Here is a 22,500-nt window from a genome sequence, read left to right on the forward strand (position 1 = left end):
CACTGAGGGCACAGCTGTTGAATATGCATGGCGAGCGTGCTCCAGGAGCCCTGAGCTATCGTTGACTTTCATTCTTCTCCTGCAGTGAAGTTTACTCAGACTGTCCCACAGAGAGACGGGCTCCGTGTTAGGGCCATTTGACGACAGCGTGAGCACCTGACATTGATTAAACGACCACTACGGCCTCAGTAGTGGTTAGGTTTAGGGTTCCACAGGGTGTCTGTGGACCTCCTATCCTCCACTGACCTAGGGTCAGTCGTTAGAGGTGTTTCTCTGTGTGTGTAGCACCATGTGTGCATGTGTTTGTGTGTAGTAGTATCAGTGGGTTGTATTGTAGAGCATTTATAATAATATCAGTTTCCACACAAAGGTTTGGCTATGTTTTGTAATTATCACTATGTGCTTTAATAGAGAGACTAGAGAGAGAGAGATAGAGAGATGACCACAGGTCATCCCAAAACAATGCTACTCACAACATGACGAGAACCTCACAACAGGACACAGGAAAGAGAAAGAATGTATCCCTCTGCCCCTCTTATATAGACTTAACTATTTCAATTAGGAGCTGTTTTGCAAGGATACCAATCGGAATTCAGTTTGACACTTCAGAGAGAACCTCACAGCCCTTCATTAGAATCGGAGTTAGAACAAGATGAAGAAGATGAAGAAGACAGGGGCAGAATTGAAGTTCTCCCGCTTCAGTGTGTCGTAGTCCTTACGTGTTTATCGCTGGCGTCCTGCTCCTGCTCCTTGAGCGCCGCCAGGACGAAGCAGAGGTGCTGCTGGTGGCTGGGCAGGGGCCTGTTGTAGAAGCCGTTGTACCTCTTCTCATCGCCCAGGATGAAGGTGGCGGGCAGGGAGGGCAGCTTGGCGGCGATGTACGGTCTGGGAGACTCCGCCTGACGCCGACGGCGAAGGACGGGACCCTCGCCTGACTCCAGCAGCTAGGGAAGGGGTCAGGTGGCAAAGGTGACGAAGGGGGTCAGTGAGACAGAAAGACTAGGGATATCAAAGATGAGGTGAAAGACCAACAAAATAATTGTGTTCATTAGTATCCACATGTAGTACAGTGCTACAAGTTAGTTGGGATAAAGTTACACACACACACACTCCTTGATCTGTGAAGTAGAGTTCCCAGACAGTTGTCTGTGGAGGTGAGCCAGGTCATCTGCTATGGAGCACCGTATGATCAAAACATACTCAATAAGAAATGAGCAGGTCCTGCAAACACTACAGCATTGGGGCTCTGTAGAGGTTTCTCAAGTGTTTCTTCACATGTAATTGTATTAAACCATAAAGTCTGAGAGGGAAAGACAGTTGTGTTGATTAATCTTTGCCATTTTGGTCTGTTTTAATGGCTAAGGGACTTTTACATCTCTATGCGTCTACTGTTATATCTTCTGGGATAAAGCTGTATTCCTAAAAAAACAATAGCGGGTGTGTACAGAAATCCAATTAAAAATTAAATTAAGAGTTTTTTTCTGAACGTTGTCTTAAAACTGAGCTATAAAATGTATGTTCGAGCATGTGTTTTTGTGTTGTTTTTATATCCCCAAAGGTCTCACTGAACAAAATGAAAAAACATTGTTATATGTTGCCAAAAAGGACGCTAACTTTATCTACCTTAAAACATTCACAATGAGTCAGTGAGAAAAGGCAGTTCCGTTGGAAGTGTGAGCCACCTGTTTATCAAGCCTCAGAGCACTTTCACACACACAGATAATCCACCACACCTGTAAGGGCTGCAGGCATGATTTCAAACCAGGATCTGAACCACCTGACTCATGGATTTAAATGAACCAATTACCTTTTCCCTCCCCCGGGCTGACTATGGGAGAGCTAATTAGCCGAGGCGTGTGACTTCATGCCCAGTTGGAGCAGACAAACGCCTGTAGTCACTGGGGCTGTCTGTGACCTTTCACCTGACATTTTGGCCAATCAGCTGATGGCTGGCTGGCTGGCTGGCTGGCTAGCACTCACCTCATCTAGGTCCATCTCGTCTGGGTTCTCCCATCGCCGTGACGACGACTGGGAAACTGGCACTACCACGATGTAGTACCACCTGCCAACAAGAGCAATGTTACAGTTAAGTTGAAGTTTAATGATACCTGAACACACAAACCCATGGGCCGGACAGAATCAGCTCTGTCTGTCTGTCTGTCTGTCTGTCTGTCTGTCTGACATCTTTCTTTCTCTCTCTCTCTCTCTCTCTCTCTCTCTGTCTTTCTTGTTTAAACTTTTCCAGCACTGTAGACTTCATCCAATTTAAAAGTCAGCCCTCCTTCGCCTCTGCTCCTCTGCTCCCTCCTTGATTCAGCTTTCCGTTCGTTTCAGAGTCGGGAGAAGACATGTCTGACAAGATATCCCCCCTTCAATCACCTGCACTCAAAATGTCAATCTGCTCAGAGACTTCGCTCTCCTCGACGGCACAGTAATCTACGGTCTAATCAAAGGGCTCCCCCCCTCAACCCTCACCTCGGTTACCATAGGCGACAGATGGATTCAGCCTGGACCTGGTCCAGACATTCCCGTGTTAGGCTAGGTCAGGTGCAATTTTGGTCCGGTAATTTGAGCAGAAATGACACCGTTGTCAAGGCCTTGGCTTTAAGTGTGCACTGAGTTGATTGAATTGAAGGCAGCTGGTCTTACGGTATCGGGCGTTACAGTACAGGGCTGGAATCAGCAGCGGTTATGCTACGTTAGTTAGCGTTTTGGACAGGGCACTAGAAGAGGATCGGTCACAGCTCGGAGGGTTTACTCTATTACACTGAGCCCCCTCCCCAATCTAACTGAGTCTGTGTCACACAATCTGCACTGGCCTGACATGTGTGCGGTACTCTGGATTTTGGTGAGAGTTAGTCTTCAGTGAGTACTAATCTGGCTTGGGCCGTAGTCTGGTGGACATAGGGTGGGTTGTTGTTACCACTGACCTGACTTGCGCTGTGGTCTGGACCTTGGGCAGGTCGATGGTGAGCTTGCCCCCGTGGGTCTGCTGGGTGCTGTAGAGGATAGGCTTGGTCTTGAGCAGGTCTGGCGCGGTCCGGATGGAGACCTGCTGCTGCAGCCCCCCGGCGCTGTTCCCTCTGCTCATCAACACAAAGGAGTAGTCCGTGTCGGGCTGCAGCCGCGTGATCAGCTTCCTCTTCAGGTTCCCCTGCACCTCCACACTCTGCTGGTTGTACAGGATCTACAGCGTGCACAGGGGAGGTGGTCACACACACACACACACACACAGTAACCTATCATCAACACACACCGTCACGCTCACCTTACACACACACACACACACACAAGCACAAACGTGCACACGTACACACACGCACCTGCACATTCACACCAACCCACCCACACACACACCCACCGAGTCAGACGCCCAAAGACCTAAGGGAGGCACCCCTCCCACCTCACCTATACTTACTCATGACTGCTTAGCCACCCACCTATTTACTCATTTACCACATCATTTCACATGCTAAATAGTGAAAGTGTGAGGTTCATAATAAGTAATGTGTCCCTGCCTCTCGGTGCATACTGAACAGTTTTCACACCTCAACGTGTCTGCCTGCACTCTGTTATTGTGAGGTGGGAATAGATATGATATCGCTTTGACACCGCACATTATTCACAGCCTCATAAATGAACATGAAGAAGCACCGCGGCAGTATCACATCCTCTAATATAAATTGGCTCATTACCTTGAAAGGCACTTGGGACTTGTAGTTTTCCGGCACTTCCCACGTGAGCAGGACGGAGGTTTTCATGACGGCTTTGACGCCGAAGCTCGTGGCGAACGCTGGAGGTGTAAGAGAGCGGGTTTAGACGGTTAGAATGTCAAGGATGACGAGGCACGCCCTTCTCTCTGTGTACGCAATCCACATCAACAATGGCGTTCACAGCGGTATCGCTTCATGGCTAGTTAGAACCAATAATGGAGCGTCTAGATTCTAGAACATGCATCGGTTTCTAAAGGCCAGACCAAACAAGCCCCATGGGGTAAAAAATGGCCCGATTAATACCTCAATCCCATGCATGGATGGTTACCAAACACTTAAACAGAGCAGTAATCCCCAAAGCGTGTTCATTGCTTTCCCCCCCCCCCCCGATTATTCCAATAAAATATTCATAACAGAGTTCAACATGATTATGACCATGAAATGTATACTAAGGTGGTGGGAGGAGAATTTACAGTCCTAAAATAGGCACACACACACACACACGCACGCACGCACATCTGCTAGATAATACATGCGCATAATGTGCAGTTGTTGAGTGTGCGTGAGAGGAATGGGCCGTGCGGTGGCAAGGTTGTGTGTGTGTGTGTGTGTGTATCATGCTGACATGGTTGTGTGTGGGTGTGTGTGTGTGTGTATCATGCTGACATGGGTTGTGTGTGTGTATCATGCTGTCATGGTTGTGTGTGTGTGTGTATCATGCTGACATGGTTGTGTGTATCACGCTGACATGGTTGTGTGTGTGTGTGTGTGTGTGTATCATGCTGACATGGTTGTGTGTGTGTGTGTATCATGCTGACATGGTTGTGTGTGTGTGTGTGTGTGTGTATCATGCTGACATGGTTGTGTGTGTGTGTGTAGCATGCTGACATGGCTGTGTGTGTAGCACGCTGACATGGCTGTGTGTGTGCAGTGTGTAACTAGATTATCAGCCACAATCTCACTAGGTGCTGTAGTTGAGACATGAGGGAAGGTGAGGAGGGAGGAGGGAGGAGGGAACGCTGGGAGGATGGGATGTGATGGGATGTGATGGGATGTGATGGGATGTGACAAGTGTTTTTAAGTAGGAAAGTCTCCACTCCATCTATTATGTGCAGATCTGTGGGGATTGATGCGTTGAGATATGCCTTTATACATGTTGCATATGAATGTACCTACAGTACGTGAATGGAATGAAGATGAGTCAGTCTGTGTGTAAAATATACATGTAATTTGGCTGACGCTTTTATCCAAAGCGACTTACATTGCAGTGAGTGCGTATATATTTCGGTATAAAAGGTCCCAGCGGGAATCAAACCCACAACCTAAGGGTTGTTAGCGCCGTGCTCTACCGACTGAGCCACAGAGGACCAGAGGATACACATGCATGTGTATGAGAGTGTGTGTGTTTGTGTGTGATACACGCATGTGTATGAGTGTGTGTGAGTGTGTGTGTGTGATACATGCATGTGCGTGTGTGTGTGTGTGTGTGTGTGTGTGTATTGTACACATGTAGAGTAACCATCTCTCTCACCGGGTGAGGTGGACATGGTCCTGCTCTGGATGCTAGGACTGATGGGTCCCCCTCCTTTACTAGTGAACCCCTGCACTCTGATGTCATAGGTAGTATCAGGCTTCAGACCCTGGATGGTCATGCGAGTGTCAGAGGTCCGGTTGGTGGTGTTGTGCTGGCTGTTGATGTCGCGGTACACCACCACGTACTGAACGATCTTCCCGTTCCTCTCGGCCAGGGCGGGGGGCTCCCAGGCCAGCTGCGTGCTGGAGGTGGTCAGCCCCGTCACGCGGAGGTTCATAGGGAACCCGCTGGGCACGTCCTCCTGGGTGCCGATCTCCTTCACGTAGGCCTCGCCCGTGCCCGCCCGGTTGCGGGCGCTGAGGCGGAAGATGTAGGTGGCGCCCTTGTGCAGGCCGGTGACGGTGTGGTGGTCGTCGGTCCTCTTGAACTCCCGGGAGATGAAGGCCTCGTCCTCGGTACGTTTGTACTGCAGCTGGTAACCCATCAGCTCCCCCACCATCTCCTTAGGAGGCTGCCACTGGATCAGGGCCGTGTTTCCATAGGTGGTGCTAATCATCATGGTGGGCTTGCCTGGGACTGGGGGGGAGAGAGAGAGAGAGAGAGAGGGAGAGGGAGAGGACAAGGGTGTTATGAGGTTCAGAGTGAGGTTTGAGGTTTAAAGTGTTTTATAATGGTTTCAACCTTGGTATCCTCTTGGCTCTGTACTTTTGAAAAGTACAATGATTTATAACGCCAAAAATGAGAAAAGCAGCTCTGTCAGGTCTGGTTGGAGGTGTCGTACCTGCTCCAGTGGTGGTGATGACCTTGGCCTTACTGCGAGCCCCGTCTCCTTTGGTGGTGTACGCTGCCACAGTCACAGAGTAGGTCGTCTCAGAGTGGAGTCCAGTGATGATGGCCTCCTGATAAATGGAACACAACCAGGGGTCAGAGGTCATGGTCGACAGGCTGGCGGACTGTGGTGAGTGACACGTCACACCCCCTTACACTGAGTATCCAAAAAGCACCAACCCTTCACACAAGCACAAACCTTCCCACACACACACACACACCAAAAAACCAGTTACCCTTCTCCATTATTTGCAGTTTGTCAGTTAATGCCAAATCAGGTTAGTTTCAAAAGGCAATCAACACTGATGGAATTATGAGGGCAATATCTCTTTAATGGAGAAAGGCTTTGAAGGCACTCTGTCCACCATACGTAGGGCTAGCAGTTTTTCCTGGGCAGGTAACATGGTCAGGAAAAACTCCTGGCCCAAACCATAAAGTACATACCCCTCAACCAAATAACCAACCGAACCAGAACAGCACCAGTGTGTCAGTGTTAATGCCTGCTCTTGCCATGCCATAGCCTGGACTGGAAATCAGAAACTAGTCGGACCCATGTCTCTTGGTTTTAGATGGAACTCATGCACTATACCTCCATTTCCTGCGGCAGGAGAGTACAGTGAAGGACCCTCCAGCCTCTCTAAAAGACAGAAACTAGATATCTCATCTGCCAGAATAAAGGGGGCGTAATATATACTGTACTATTTTGCAGAGCCTGTCATCTCAAAATGAAATGACAGTCAAAGATGGATTCCCTGCTGTGCTCTTACTGTAGCTGTCCCAAGGGAAATGGGTTATTTGTATAAAGCCAAAGATCTCCTTGTTATAACCGGTTCCACTTCCATGGCCAAAAGCCTAAGCAGGGCAGCAGCAAGAAACACTGACACAAAAGGTGGACGGCATTGAACAAACCGGCAATAGAACAGTTTATGATAGTAACAAAATAAGACCAAGAGAACAGCAAACAAACATGACAATCGACCGTTGTTCGAAGTGCCAGGGATTCTGAAGCATTGGCACTTAATGACAGCACTCACTTGACCGACCACACACACACACACACACACACACACACACTTGGAACCCCAAGCAAATTAGCGCCTGCAGCTTGAGTACACATCCTGGAGTTCTCTCCATGTGACCGGTACCACAGTGAGGACAAATAAACCAAAGCCTGCAAGCCTTCCTGCTGGAAAAGACTTCACTAAGCCGTCATATTCTCTTAATATTACAGGGCTTTGCCTAATACCGTTTCTCTAGCTAATGAAGGTTTAATTTTCTAATTATGGAAGTATATTTTATAGTCTCTATAACCCGACTCTGTTTGACAATGTTTTTTTTTCTTCTTTTTTTTTTTTTTACCGTGACTTTTCAGGGGGTCGCTCATAGTCCCATACTATCCCTGAGAGACTGAGGAGCAGACGAGATGAAAATGTTTTAGAATTATCATAAAACCTTTTAAGTTTATGGAGAGAAGTCTCATTACTTTAATCATGCAAAATGACTTTTACAGTCTCTGCCATGGGATTCACAGTGATCTCTCCATTCTGCCAAAGTCAAATTGTGTCTCTTATCACTTTTAAAACTCTAATGAAGGGAGGGTTTTACAGTGGGTTTCCTTCAGAGCCAATGCTTTATGAGGCACCAAAGGGCATTAGCGATACTATAATCCGTAGAAACAGATTCTAAACTGTGAAACAGCACAGATCTCATTACTGACTTACTATCTTTTATAATGCCCTTTCATACCTGGAGAGAACCAGGTGTGCATCTTACAATGATTATTATACAAACTGTATAATATACAATTGGCCATAACTGTCTGTAGGTGAACACACTCGACAGTTAGCCTAATAAAAAAACATGTAGGTTTCAAAGTCTATTAAAACCTCAGGCATCTATTCACCTAATAACGTCTTATTGGCAGGCTTGCTTTGACCATGTAAAGGGTTAAAGGGATGTGTTGACCATGTAAAGGGTTAAAGGGATGTGTTGACTATGTTAAGGGTTAAAGGGATGTGTTGACGTCTGCCTGTGGCAAGTCACACTTCATTAGTGGCATGGTGTCTGACACCTCCTACAGTACCTTCACAACATGGCTGACTCCTAACAATAACTAGGGGGAGTGAACACACGTCTTCTACTGACACAATCTAACAGCCCCGTGTCTGTGAGCTGCTAATGAACACCAGGCAGGAAAAGAGCCATGATATGTGCCAGACAATGTTGTGTACTCATGAGGCCCCTGGTGAAGACATCCTTGGGGGTCCTGCAGTTTAGGCTACCAGGCAGACGTTGGTGTGGATGATGCCATCATCTACCTGCTACACAGAGATCACTTCCATTTAGATTCGGCTGGCACTGAGGACTGTACAACTCCTCCTCCGGCTGGCTCGATCGGGGTGATCAGAGTCAGGCTGGGGGGATGTTAAATCGTACTATTTTATTTTATTGTATTATTCTATTGTCACTTTATTTTGTCGTTGTCGTTTGTGATGTGAGCTGCTGTAACGCCTTAATTTCCCCTCGGGGATCATATCTATCTATCTAGTCAGCCAAGGGGAGGCGTACGAACAGAGTGTTATCACATGTATACACACACACACACACACACACACACACACACACACACACACACACCTACCTACAGGCGCACATTCATAGTACACACAGATATAAACACAACACAGGCAATACTGTCTCTTTGATAGGGTCTGTGTTGTACTGTACTGTATTGTGTGTGGGTGTGTTGGTGGATGTCGTTTGCTGTACGGTGTGTGAGCGCAGGTAAAAGGTCTTGGCGGGGTAATGAGTTAGCACTAAGGAAGGTGACAGCGAGGGGAGAGAACAGTCAGCTGCGGGGAGAGAGCAAAGAACATGAAAAGGGGGCTGACAGGCTTGTACAATGTTCAGATGATAAAAGGCAGGGATATCTGTAGATAAATGTGGCAGCTGACGCAGTGGGGGGGGGTGAGGGTGGGGAGTGGGGGGGTGGGGGGTGGCGAGGAAGGGACCTGATTGGCGTCAGACGAAACATCATAAGTAGCTGCAGTGGCCTGATGTGGCCTTTCAGCGCTCTGAATGGTGAATGACGGGTCTTGATGCGTGATGAAGGATAAATCTGTGTGTGCGAGTGTGTGTGTGTGTGTGTGTGTGTGTGTGTGTGCGTACCTTCATGTTACAGGAAAATGGGATTAGAATTTAATTGGTTAAAAAAAATAAAAGAAATAATCATGGAGAGGTCGATAAAAGAATGTGTTCATGCTCGTGGAGCTGATTGCTCCTTATGCATGTCAAGCACACACAGTGCACTGCAATTCACAACCCAGCAGCAGCAGCAACACACATGAGTTACTCACATACTCGGTGGACTCCTCTATATTCCACTGATGGGAGAGAAACAGGACACGAGGGGAGAGAAATGAGTCAGAGACACGGGAGCACACACTACTGGGAAAAAAAGAACTCAGGCCTTTTTTTCCCCTAAAGACAGACAAATGTGGGTGTCAACAGTGTCATGCATTAGAGGAAGGGTGAGAGGGAGGATGAGAGGGAGGAAGAGGATGAGAGAGAGAGAGAGAGAGAGAGAGAGACAGCGCGGGAGAGAGAGAGAGCAAGGATGGAGATAAATGGAGATAAAAAAGACAGATAATGCATGTTTAATGAAAGGAAGTACACCTTGATCTCCGTAGGCCCCTGTTTGAGTGGGTGCAGCAACTGAACAATCCGGTCGACCCATCGGTCAAGGACAGCTTTATAGATCGTGAATTACATTTGGATGAAGCACTTCAACTGTACCAGAGGCACTGCCTTGTTCCCCCGTTTTAGTGGAAATTAAATAAAACCGTGACTCCTTCCCTACCATAAAACATTCTAACTAACTTATCTACCATAACTCACCAGAACATAGACAGAAGAACGCTTCGGCGGCCCTACAGTGTTTCTCCTTTTCTTAGGTAAATTCCAAACCCCTTTTTCATTATATTTCAATACAGTACACAGGCGCGCACACACACACACACACACACACACACACACGCGCACACACACACACAGACACACACACACAGTATATTCTGAAGTTTCTCTTTGCTGGCTGAGTGATTCCTGGGGGAAGTAAAAGCCCATTTTGTGCTGCGGGGCTGCGACGGTGCAGAGCGTGAAATCCTATTACCACTGCCGCTCTGCCGGACCCCATCAAACCCTGACCGCCTCCCCGGCCCAACGAGACGCCGCGCTGCCACGCAGGGAGCAGCGCTCAGCCACCATTGGGTGGTCACTGGGAGGTGGTTGAACCAAGGTCTTGAACGTGACCAGTAGTTTCCCCCAGTGGAGTTTCTGTAACCGCGCTGCTGCAAACACCCACACTGACATAATGATTCATGGGTAGATGCAGCAGATAAAATAATAATAATAATAATAATACATTTATTTTGCATGCGCCTTTCTCAGTACTGTACTCAAAGACACTTTGCATCTATGAAGGAAACAATCAATTATGAGCCGATGTACTTTGAAGCCTGTCACTGTTCCAAGGACACGCAAAGGCCTATGTACTGTAGCTCCTTTTTACTTTGCTGAGTGAACATCTATCTATCTCAGACACACACACACACACACACACACACACACACACACACACACACACACACACACACACACACACACACACACACTCATCTTTAAACCAAGGACCAAGGGGACAGAGGAGATCAAACTCTCCCAAGGCTGCTGATTCAGACGGAGAGCGTCGAAGAGGCAGGGCTGGTCTCCTACGTTGACTGATGGCGAAGCGAAAGACAAAAGCGCCTGCTTCTCTCTGCTCCTCCTCTCCAGACACTCTTTATCGTTAAGCAGCCACGCCCAGCCCCGGTCGGCCCACACAAAGTCCCTCCAGTTACACGCCTCATCAAAAAACTGCACCAACCACCGCGACTACCGCTGCCTTCGTTTAAAAACAGCTGCTACTGAACTTCATGAATAACAGTTTGCAGCGTGTCTAATTGCCTAATTTGTTTACAGTCGTCTCTGCTCGGCGTGTCACCGGAGCACCCAAGCACATTAGGGCTCGCGCACGAGTTCTTATCTCATCTCAGGCGTAATCAGTTGCTATCATAACCGCTATGCTTTCTGTACAAATCCTCCCTAAAAATATGTATAAATTACCCCTCGTTTATACTTCAAATGCCATCGCGAGCTGAAAACATCTCACAGCTGATAAGCGTCGTTCGTTGAAACGGAGCACGGCAATTTTCAGGCGGGCAAATGCAAATGTGATGACACGGGCTTGAGACGTGGTGGCTATAAAACGGAGAGAAGGAGAAAGAGAACGAGTGATGTGGAAGAGAAGGAGCCGCCGTGATTGATGGAGTGAAACGCTGCTGAGGTGATTCTCTCCTCTCTCTTTTTTTTTTTTTTAAATTCCCATTCAACTCCAATCTGAGGCAGCCAAGGCCGCAGAGGCACTGACGCATAGCTCTATCTCTCACTCTCTTCTTCTCTCTCTCTCTCTCTCTCTCCCTCTCTCTCTTTCACACTCACACACACTCACACACACGTGGGGGGGGATTTGTGCAGACCCAAGTCTCAAGCGTAGGAACAGTGCTAAACCTAAATGGGGTATGACTTCATGCTCCATGCTAACACTGAATAATGTGGAATGAGGAAAAACATGTAGACCAGCTACTGCAGCGGTTGTGTGTAATCATCTAGCAGGCTCCGTGGTGTGGACAGGCCCCCTCAGGTTAGAGCCAATGGCCCTGATAATGATACAGCTGAGAGGGGGTCGTTGTGACCGACTGTTAACGTGGCCCGCTGTTTAAATTTAGCAGTGAAATCAGGCCGTTTGTGGGCTCCTGCTTGAAAAGAAAAAAAGGTTCTTAATCTGCCTACGCACCAACAAGCCTAGCTCTCCTCCCGGTGTTTCAGCTAGCCATGAGTAGAGAGAAGCAGGGTGGGAGATAGATAGAGAGGGAGAGAGAGATAGAGAGGGAGAGAGAGAGAGAGAGAGAGAGAGAGAGAGAGGGAGAGAGAGAGGGAGAGAGAGAGAGAGAGAGAGAGAGAGAGAGAGGGAGAGAGATAGAGAGAGAGAGAGAGAGAGAGAGAGAGAGAGAGGGAGGGAGAGAGAGGGAGAGAGAGCGATAGATAGAGAGAGAGAGTAGAGAAGCTTCCCTGACGTGTGGGGGCTGGACTAAGATCTCCAATCCATTGAGACAGCTCAGAGTTTTGAGTGGACGCCATGGGGGTGCGGGGGGGGGGGTTGGGGTGTTGAGGAGCTGGGTCTGGTTTCTATCGTTTATTTATCATTGGCTGAGCCATAACAGATGAATGGGTGGAGGGAAAAAAACGTAATCTACAGGACAATGACTGAAAAACATCTTCTGTGAGAAATATTATGGAAGACAACAGGTTTCGTTTGCAATTACGGGTGTCTCTTTTGGTGCTTTGTCTGTCTCTAAGTGAGTCAGGTTGTCTTTACAGTAGGAACCAGAACGCCTACAAGCGTTGTGAGAACCGACAGCTCTACAACAGTCAAGTTTGGTCTTGTTTTGTTGTTTTTCCATTACTGTGTCGTTGGGGGTACAGCAGCTATGTCAATGGTTGTAGGAAGTGTGAGAAAATGAAAGATTGTATAATAGCGTACGCGCATACGCACGGACACATACACACCCATACACGCGCACGCACACACACACGCACACGCACACACACACACACGCACACACACACACACGCACACACACACACACACACACACACGCACAGGTCCTAATGACGTCTGTCTGGACGGGCCCGAGCAAGTCTGCGACTCAGCAGCGTCTCAGAGAACCTAATCTGGTGTTGGTGACTCAACCAGGGGTGACGGATCCGCACGCAATACCCTGCTACTGACTCACCAGTCTTTACAGTACATCTAGATCTAGGGGGGGCGGAGGCGGAGGCGGAGGTGGAATTCAGGTTTTAGAGTGAAAGGGGAACGCAAACCTGAGAGAAAGAGCGGCACCCTGGTTACCAAGAGTGTGTTGTGCACATGCCAAGGGTGTGTGTGTGTGTGTATGTGTGCGTGCGGGAGGTGTGGTTGCGACATTGTTAAACAGGCTGGTGTTTGGACAGGAAAGGGTCATACTCAGTTCATACTGTACATACCCAAAACAAAAGATGTCTGTACAAGTTGACACGAAAAACATATCTGTCCCTCCCCCCCTGTCCATTGTTGTTCACTCCATGAAGAACAACTAAAACACGCATGCTGGTTGTCGATGAAACTGGTACAGTACATCGCTAGATCCCCGTGAGTGGCAGCCGCTGTCAGAAGATACCACCAGATAAAAAACCTGTCCACAATCTAGGGCACTAACAAATTCCTATGTACCTTAAGTGCATAGCAAGCCTCCAGTCTAGTCTACATTGAGTGCACAGTGAGACAGCAGTCTACTCTGTAAAATACTGCAGGGATGTATCTGATACCCTGTTCCAAGGTGACTTAAACAAAGCTTCCACTTCAGTAGTGTCCATTTACACAGCAGGGTATTTGCCGAGGTAAATGGGGGTTAATAGCTCTGCTCAAGGGCACAGCGGCAGTGCTCACCGCTTGGGATCTGAACCAGGTCTTTACCACAGCTAACGGTTTATACACACACACCGCATCTCATAAATATCTCCAGTAGCGCTCTCAGGCCAGGGACTGTTTTTGAGGCCTTGGTAAGGGTACTGCTAGAGAGGAGGGGATGCTTACGTGTCTAATTGAGATGCTTCCATTTGGGGGGGGGGGAGTTGGGGGGACAACAAGGGGGTGAGGGAATGTGTGTTCATGCAAATTAATTCCCGGCGAACCATCCAGAGGCGGAGACATGGACACATGCCCCTGGCTGGTCTCCTCTCCTCAAAGAGGGAAGAAGGGGTCTCGGTATTAAGATATTCATAAATCTCTGAATCCCTCTGAAGGATTACAATCTCTCATCCATCTCACAGCTCTGCTCCTAGCCCTGGGCCATTCGGATCTCCTTGCATTAATGTAGAACAAAGGAGGAAAGAGAGAGAGAGAGAGAGGGGGGGGGGGGGTACGAAAATATATCTAATTTATAAACAGGCTAACAAGGCAGTGCATATGTGAAACCGCAAAGGGAGGTGGATTGATTCCACTAAGCCCCGCCGATGTAATAGTATACATGAAATATTTAACACCAATTTGAATTAGCATAGAACTTGTTACAGCTCCTAATCCCTAAGCTAAGAGGAACCGGGGGTATCTCGCCGTGTGCAATTCTGGAGTCAAGTGACGCGTGTTGAGAGAGAGAGAGAGAGAAAGAGAGAGAGAGAGAGAGCAACTGAAAGAGAACAAGGGAAGCGGAAGAGTCAGAGAGGGCGACAGAGAAATGAATATAGAAATAAACACATTCCACATATGTCACTTGGCTGAGAGGCCGTGAGGAGTACATTCTGAGAGAAAATGTAAGAGAGGGGGAGTGAGAGGAAATGAAACACAGAGAGAGAGAGAGAGAGAGAAAGACAGAGAGAGAGAGAGAGAGAGTGAGGGGTCAGTACCTGGGCCTCTGGTAGTGCCACGTCCAGGATGTTGGGCTGCCCTCGGGGCTCCCCGTTCTCCAGACGAGAGAAGATGACCTGGTAGCCTCTGATCTGACCGTGCTGCTTCCCCGACAGAGGGGGCTTCCAGGTCACACGGATGGCTGTGGAGTTCACTGCCTCCACCTCCAACTTCCTGGGGGGCGCACCGGGCACTGGAGAGAGGGACGGAGGAAAAAGTAGGGAAGGGGAGAAAGGAGGGAGGGAGAAAGTGTTGGTTTAAAAACATTCTGAAGACTAGGCTATCCTTAATGCAGACTGAACTCTTCAAAAAGCTAAAAGACCGTCAAAATAATGGTTTAATCTTCTTGGGCTCTCACACTGGAGGAGGCACCGGTGGTGGTGGTGGTGGTGGTGGTATATGAGCTGTAAAAGTCTGCTTAGTAAGGGGGGTGCTATATCTAAGACCCCCCTATGTCTTCTGGGCCCCTAAAAAACTTCTCCAGGACAGCTTGTAGTCTCGAACAGTGCATTCAAAGTCTCTAATTACAGTATTAAATTAGCTGTGTTGCTGCAATTGCAGACACATTAATTATAGACCAATGCCTCAGAGGAGCGCTCCAGTCTCCATCACACCGAGAACAACAGGAGCACAGAGAGACAAAGAGGGAGAATTGAAAGGAGGTGAGTGAGTTCTGCTCCACTTCCCCGGGCTCGGAGGCGGGGCAGACGTGAACTGCGGATGAGGAAAGAGAGCAACAGCGTAGAAAAGAAAAGACCAGGAGGAGAGGAAAGAAGAGGGGAACGGTAAATGAAGAGTCTGTTAAAAGGAGTGGCAGTTAAAGAAGAGGGTGATGGGCCTTGACCCTAGATGGATAGAAGCTCTCACAATCAAAGAGGAAACCAAGTAGAGCCAAGGAATGGATGATGGGGGGACCACATTTATTACCTTCCATTGACCACGCTTGTATGGAGTACACAGAGCAGAGGAGAACCGTACAGCGGAGTTAAAGAGGGAGTCCAGAGAAACAAGTCAAGACAAGGAAAAAGGACAGTAGGAAACAGTAGTAGACAGCAGTAGAACTAAAGCGATGGAGGGTCTGAGGAGGACTCCACCAGGAGAGGGTAACAACCTACCATCCTCCCTGGTTTTCATCCGGACCGGGGAGCTCTCTGGGCCCGGGCCCACATCAGTGTGAGCCCTGACCCACACCTGATACTCGGTCCACTTCTCCAGGCTCTCCAGCACGTAGCTGGAGGCGTCAGCGCTGATGCCCGTCACATCGTGGCGCTCGGGGTCCTCGCCACTGGTGGCCTGGTAGCTGACCGTGTACGCCACGATGGCGCCGTGGCGACTGGCGGCGGGTGGAGCCACCCAACTCACCTTAAGGCTGGTGGAGGTCAGGCTGACTAGGTCCACCTCCTGAGGGGGGGCGGAGGGGGCTGCAGGGGGAGCACAATCACACGCAGGACCACGGATCAAGCAAAAATAAAATAAAAGATACAACCAAGGGTGGGGGGAGGGGAGTGCAGCCTCTGGACTGAGAGATTGGTTGAATGGACTTTGATGAATCAAACCCACCAAGCGGATGTGCCTGCCAGCTATGGCATTATGTAAAGATTGAGTATGAGTATATGTGCCTGGCTGGGAAAGCTTCCTTTTACCCGAAACCATAACCCTGTCCTTTCCTACCTCGAGGTGAGCCTCTGTTATCATTCTAATATAACAGACTTGAATAGGTAAGATTTTTAAACGAAAATACTCAATGAGAAAAATGCTTGTTAGGATTTGTCAATCATTGCCTTTCTATGTTGCCCTCTCTTCCTGTCTCTACGAATACATAGCTTCAAAGGCCACGGATGTGTGATCTGCTGTGTGAGTGTGTGTATGTGTGTGTGTGTGTGTGTGTTCACACCCTGCTGTGAAAGCCTTTGGCTTGATTACAGCTGCTGGTGTTTGTCAGCTCTCTTAAGTGTTGCTGAGAGCAGTAGCTGTCTGCGACGCAGCAGCTCCCTTCCCCAAACATACACAGTTCAATATCAAACTCATATACACATCCAGTTAACGCTTTTTTTTGAGGCCTTGGTAAGGGTACTGCTAGAGAGGAGGGGATGCTTACGTGTCTAATTGAGATGCTTCTTTTTGGGGGGGTGGGGGGGGTGAGGGAATGTGTGTTTATGCAAATTAATTCCCGGCGAACCATCCAGAGGCGGAGACCAGTTATGACTTGCCAAATCTGAGTGCTTTGGAATATGTAGTGTATCATGTTGTTTAAAAGTGTATATAGATTTCAGAGATTAAAGCTCTCTGTCAATGTTGTAGGCAGAGCAGTATTACCTCAGCTATAAAAGCTTTGATCGATAACAGACAGCATAATAAAATGTCTTGACCAACTCTCAACAGTCCAGAGGAAAAACTAATAAAACACATTAAATGGGGGAATCACAAAAAATAAAATAAAAAACAAATTAAATACCAAACAACAAACACTAGAGCATTCGTAGGCTACGGTACATGCAGTCTACTCAAACTTGCAGTCTAAAAAAAAAAAAAAAAAAACTCATAAGAAACGATAAGCAACCATTCTTCAAAGGGGAGATAGAAATGAGAGAAGCAAGTTTTTTTTTTTTTTTTTTTTTTTCAAAGCAAAAGCTGGGGTTTTTTGAGCTAGCATGCCTGTGTGTGTTTTTTGTTTGTCTGTTTTTATTTTTTATTTTTTTAAAGAACCAGAGCAATAAACAACAACAGGGGGCATTTCTTAAGAGCAGCGTCTGGAACTCAAAAAACTCTGAGGAGCTGTGTGACATGAAACTCCTCCATTCCTGGTGCAGGGCTGTGTGAATTGGAAGTGTCTCTCACCAGGTGGTCCCACACATCGCCTTGAGCGAATGCGCCACAACAAAGGTCTGGCAACAAGGCTTCACGGTGACAAAGAGGGCTGATGAGCTGAATGAAAACAAGGCTGGATATTGGATATTCAACTGAATAGTAGGTGTTTTTGGGGTCCTGACAAAACTGCTATATCAAAGTCGTGTAAGAGGTGAGGAGGAGAGCCAGGGAGATAGACATGTCAAGACAGAGAGAGAGAGAGAGAGAGTTAAAAGGGAGAGATAAGAAGTGGAACAGGACGGGGTATTATACTCTCTTCTCCCCTCCGTGACTTGACTGCTGATATTCAGGTGTCTAGACTATTGTTGTTGTTATTGGGTGAGGGACTCACAGCTGGGCTGAGCTGTGGAGCTGAACAAAGTACACAGAGCCCACCTTTCAGAGGCAGCCACACTAAATGTGATAAGTTCACAGATATACTGTATCTGGTAGATGATATAGATCTGAGAGAAATATCCTTCCAACTTAAAACAAGACTGACGCGTGAAGTCCTTCAACATGGTTCATTGCTCTGGCTCTTAAAACAACACACAAATAAACAAAAGACACAACATGTCATACGATACTTAAAATGATGTTGACCAATGCAGGCAGGGGCAGAAACACTGAACGTACCTTTGACCCTTGTTCCCCCATTCACAGAGGCAGGAGAGTTAATGTTGTCAACATGAAAGGCTTGAGAGAGGAAGAAGAGGAGGAGGAGGAGGAGTCTTTGCTGGTTAAGATAGCTGCAGGTGTTTTGACTGGGGCTTTCTTGGGTTCGCAGAAGTTCCCCTTACTCACAGATCTAGGATCAGATCATACTACCCCATCCTATTAGGGGGATGACAAAACACCTGACCCAGTATCAGTGGCTAAGGGGCAACTTCTCCCTACTCCTTTACCTGGGTTAGTCAACGAGGAGAGAGAAGGAGAGAGGAGAGAGGGCTGTAGACTTACTGGACTGGGCTGTCCTGGCCTCTATTGGCTGGGTGAACACCCCCAGGCCCATCTCGGAGCGGGCAGCCAGGGAGAAGCGGTACAGGGTGTCAGGCTTCAGGCCCTCCACGGCGTAGGAACCAGCAGGGTTGAAGGTCACGTGGATCTGAGAGGAGAGAATCAACTATGAAGCTAGCAAGACTTCATTTGTTTGTAATATCAGACACATTGGTTTTCCAATGTAAATACCACAAACAATGCTGCTCACAAAATGCAAACAAGGTCCATTTGCACAGTTGAATGGAAACATCTAGAGAAAACCACAATTTGCTCTCATTGTATATTGATTGGGAGGATATTTCCACAAGGCCAAATACAAGCAACGGAGGCTATTACATGGCTTGCATTGAGAAGCAGCAACAGGGTAATTGTGTTGGCTGTCGATACAGCCAGTTCTTTATCCCGGCAACAGAGGGAGGCTGTATTTCTACAACTGCATTGCCTCAGCCCCTGACATCCCATTCCTAGAAATTGCATCGTAAAAAACCTTGGTAAAGAGCAACATTCATCCGTCCGCAATCTCAAAGCTCGGAGTTGTGAAATTGAATGCGTGTGGGGGGGGAGGGAGGGAGGGAGGGAGAGAGAGAGAGAGAGAGAGAGAGTGTGTTGGGCTGTAAGGAGGTCATACCTTGTTGTCATTGTCGGCCTCCCAGTACTGCAGCTCGTACTTAGTTATGGGGTCCTGTACAGGCCACAGCCAGGACAGCATGATGCGGGTATCTAACTCTGCCTCGGCCTCAAAGCTGGACGGCTGGGCGGGGACTGGACACAGGGACACAGGATCAGATGGACATAGATGACATCACACACAAACACACATACACACACGCAGACACACGCACGCACACGCAGACACACACGCAGACACACACACACACACACACACAGACAGACAGACAGACAGACAGACACACAGACAGACAGACAGACAGACAGATCTCTCACCTCCCTGCTGGGTCTTGACCTGCAGCACGTCAGAGGGGGGCCCGTCCCCTACAGAGGTGAACCCCAGCACCCTGAGGCTGTAGGTGATGTCCGTGGTGAGGCTGGAGATGGTGGTGAGACGGCTGTCGTCTGTGTTGTGTTTCTGCCAGGCGCTGAGCGGAGCCTGCATATCCGCGCTGTAGTACACCCTGTAGCCCCTGATCTGGCCGTTGGGCTCCTCGGGAGGCTCCCACTGCACCAGCATGGTGCTGGCGCTCAGCATGCGGGCCTGGACGGCCAGCGGCGGGGAGGACGGCGCCTGCTCGCCCGTACGGGTCTCCACGGGGTCGCTGGGCGGCCCGCGGCCGATGTTGTTGACGGCCATGACGCGGAACTCGTACTCGGAGTAAGGGCTGAGGCCTCCGATGCTGTAGCGCGTGGTGGCGACGCCGTCCACCTCCTGGAAACCGTTCTCCATGGTCTTGGCCCGGTACTGGATCATGTAGAAGGACACGGGCTCTGGGTTACCGGAGTCCCACGTCAGTGTGACGCTGGTGGCCGTGGTCTCCGTGACGATGAGGGAGGTGGGGGGCTTCGGTAAGGCTGGGGGCAGAAGGAGGGATGTTGAGAGCTCAACCCAGGGCTTATACTGTGTGCACTGAAGACTGAACACACTTTGCTTCTGTCACCAATCTGTGCTTAAAAGACTCCAGAGAACAGTGATGAAAGACACCGAATATAAACTCAGGCGCTGCACGTGTTTTAGACTTGTAGTATCATTGTTAGCCCTGACTGTACACCATTACTCCAAAGAAAACGAGTGAAAAGAGCACTTCATAAGCTAATTCTGAAAAGATGCGTTCAATAAGTTTGTGCCACATTCAATTTAAAAAACCTCGACTGAAATAACACTGTTGAACTTTAAAAACACAGCGTGCCATTATTGAAGGGAAGATTGCAGAGTGGGTGTACATTTAGAGAGAAGATAAACAGAACACAAACAAAGAGAGGCCGTCTGTTGTGTCTTTAAGACGGTGTCCGCATAGCTGCAGTCCATATAAATGATTGTGACATTCTCCACATCGACCGGCGAAGTGCAAAGTGGGATCAATACAGACAGCAGCTGATAACAGAAGCTGGGACAGCAGACAGCAAACACTAGACAGCTGCAGAAAGAGAGGCTGGCACTGGACAGCACACACACGCGCACGCGCGCACACACACACACACACACACACACACACACACTCTCCAGGCCAGACATCTGGTCCAGGCAGACATACACGCCCAGAATAATCGTTGAGAGCTCGCAAAGCCTCTCATTTTTAGCCCCAATACCCTCTATTAAACTCTGTGGGTCTCTCCCCTAAATACTTTACAATCAACAGAAGTGTGTGTGTGTGTGTGTGTGTGTGTGTGTGTGTGTGTGTGTGTGTGTTGGAGTGTGTGTGTGTGTGTTGGAGTGTGTCTCTGAGTGGGGTTCTGAGGTCGCCTGTGTTTATCCACCAACAGCAGTTCTAGAAGGGAGTAGAAACATTTCACAACAAAGGTTCACTCTCTCTGGGACTTCCGTCACAACAAGCATCTGATGACAGGGATAATCAATCTACTCAACCAACTGCTTAGGTTACATGACTAAATTAAAATAAAAAAAATTTATTATTATTTTTTACCTCAAATACACTACAATCTGGGATTTGAAAACAAACAAAACACACACAAACAAAAACGCTGCATGACTCATAGCATACTTATGAGCTTATGAAGGTGAATTAAACTACCCAACTCCTCGGGATGACGATTTCAATGTTGCTGCAATGTGTTGGTCACACCTGGAATATTCTGGGATTGGGCACCTGTATTTGATCGTTAGGCTTGGGGCCTGACCAGAGTGACCTCTCACCTTTGACGGTGACCTGGGCGGTGGCCTCGATCATGCCCAGGGAGGAGATGGCCACGCAGGTGTAGTTGGCAGACTCTTTGATGTTGGTGACCTCCAGCACGTTGCGTCCTACGGGCATCTCCTCCTCCTTGGTCAGCTCCACCTGGCCCATCATCCACTTGACGTAGGGCATAGGGGAGCCCACAGCCACGCAGGTCAGGTTGACGCTGCCCCCCGGCATCACCTCGTGGTTGGTGGGGGGGATGGAGAACCTGGGAGGTACACGGCGCACTGAGGAGAGGAGGAGAGGAGAGGAGGAGAGAGGAGGAGAGAGGGGTGAGTCTGGATGCCATTGACATGTCAATACAGTTTCATAAACCTCGAACGATACAATTTCAAGCGTTACTTTTAAAGGTAAGTGTTATAAATGAGTTTGTCGGGGCGCTTAGTGGCGTAGCGCACTAATGCGCATACCACATCATCGCAAGGTTCCTGGTTCGATTCTGACCTCCTCTCTCCCCCATCCTTCTTGTCAATCTCTACTGTCTCTATCCCGATAATTTGTCGATAATTTGAGTCGACGAACAACCAATGTCTTTCATCCAAATGTGCGGGCATAGACAACATGAGCAACAGGGAACCATTTCTGTATGGCAGTCTGGGACTGTTTAGAATCGAGCTGCAGTCGTCCATTTTGCGGAATAAACTTGCATTAAAATGTAACAGTTGGATTTTTAACAGCAGCAGCCTATATCGGCCCTCTTTGTCAGTGTGTCAAACGGTGGTGAGAGTTGCATCATCCTGAGACCAAGGGACCCTGCGGAGAGACGCCATTGTTTGATTCCGTCTCCCTCTGTCTCCCTTCTGCTCTGCCTGTCTTTCTCACTCTGTCTCTCTCTCCCTCGCTTTGTGCCGCTCTGATATGCAGATAAGCTGACATTAAAAAGGGGTTCCCATGGAGACGAAAAGGGCCCGTTGACGTCGCCGGGGAATAGGATACTATCCATGCAGAGGCTGAATGCAATACTGAATAGCTGGGCCAGCATGGGAAGCATTAACATAGGACTTCAATCTCAAAGATCTGTCTAAAATAGCCTGTTATATTCATCCCCGCACATTTTTTTCCTGTAACTTTTAGTTACCACAAATAGCATCTAAACGTGTGTCTCTGTCTAAGAGAAAGAACCTAGCTAGTGACTATTACGTAGACAGCATCATATTGGACTGAGAG

The 22,500-nt window shown here is 48.4% G+C and overlaps 1 protein-coding gene across 3 annotated transcripts in view; it reads right to left on the bottom strand.

The window, feature by feature from the left end:
• Positions 1 to 22,500, bottom strand: part of ptprfb (protein tyrosine phosphatase receptor type Fb) — a 132,863-nt gene that overhangs the window by 25,328 nt on the left and 85,035 nt on the right. For 2 of the 3 annotated variants that reach the window (XM_083690360.1, XM_083690359.1), the window contains exons 7-19: positions 21,291 to 21,560; positions 19,409 to 19,990; positions 19,092 to 19,225; positions 18,425 to 18,569; positions 15,733 to 16,038; positions 14,617 to 14,810; positions 9,432 to 9,458; positions 6,029 to 6,146; positions 5,245 to 5,823; positions 3,696 to 3,793; positions 2,931 to 3,187; positions 1,981 to 2,062; positions 720 to 944 (exon numbers count right to left, since the gene is read on the bottom strand). In XM_083690360.1, coding sequence (XP_083546486.1) covers positions 720 to 944; positions 1,981 to 2,062; positions 2,931 to 3,187; positions 3,696 to 3,793; positions 5,245 to 5,823; positions 6,029 to 6,146; positions 9,432 to 9,458; positions 14,617 to 14,810; positions 15,733 to 16,038; positions 18,425 to 18,569; positions 19,092 to 19,225; positions 19,409 to 19,990; positions 21,291 to 21,560 — 3,017 coding nt within the window. The remainder of the gene's footprint in view (positions 1 to 719; positions 945 to 1,980; positions 2,063 to 2,930; positions 3,188 to 3,695; positions 3,794 to 5,244; positions 5,824 to 6,028; positions 6,147 to 9,431; positions 9,459 to 14,616; positions 14,811 to 15,732; positions 16,039 to 18,424; positions 18,570 to 19,091; positions 19,226 to 19,408; positions 19,991 to 21,290; positions 21,561 to 22,500) is intronic. The other variant, XM_083690361.1, reaches the window with a different exon arrangement.

Source organism: Argentina silus, assembly GCF_951799395.1.
Source record: "Argentina silus genome assembly, chromosome: 18".
Classification (NCBI taxonomy): domain Eukaryota; kingdom Metazoa; phylum Chordata; class Actinopteri; order Argentiniformes; family Argentinidae; genus Argentina; species Argentina silus.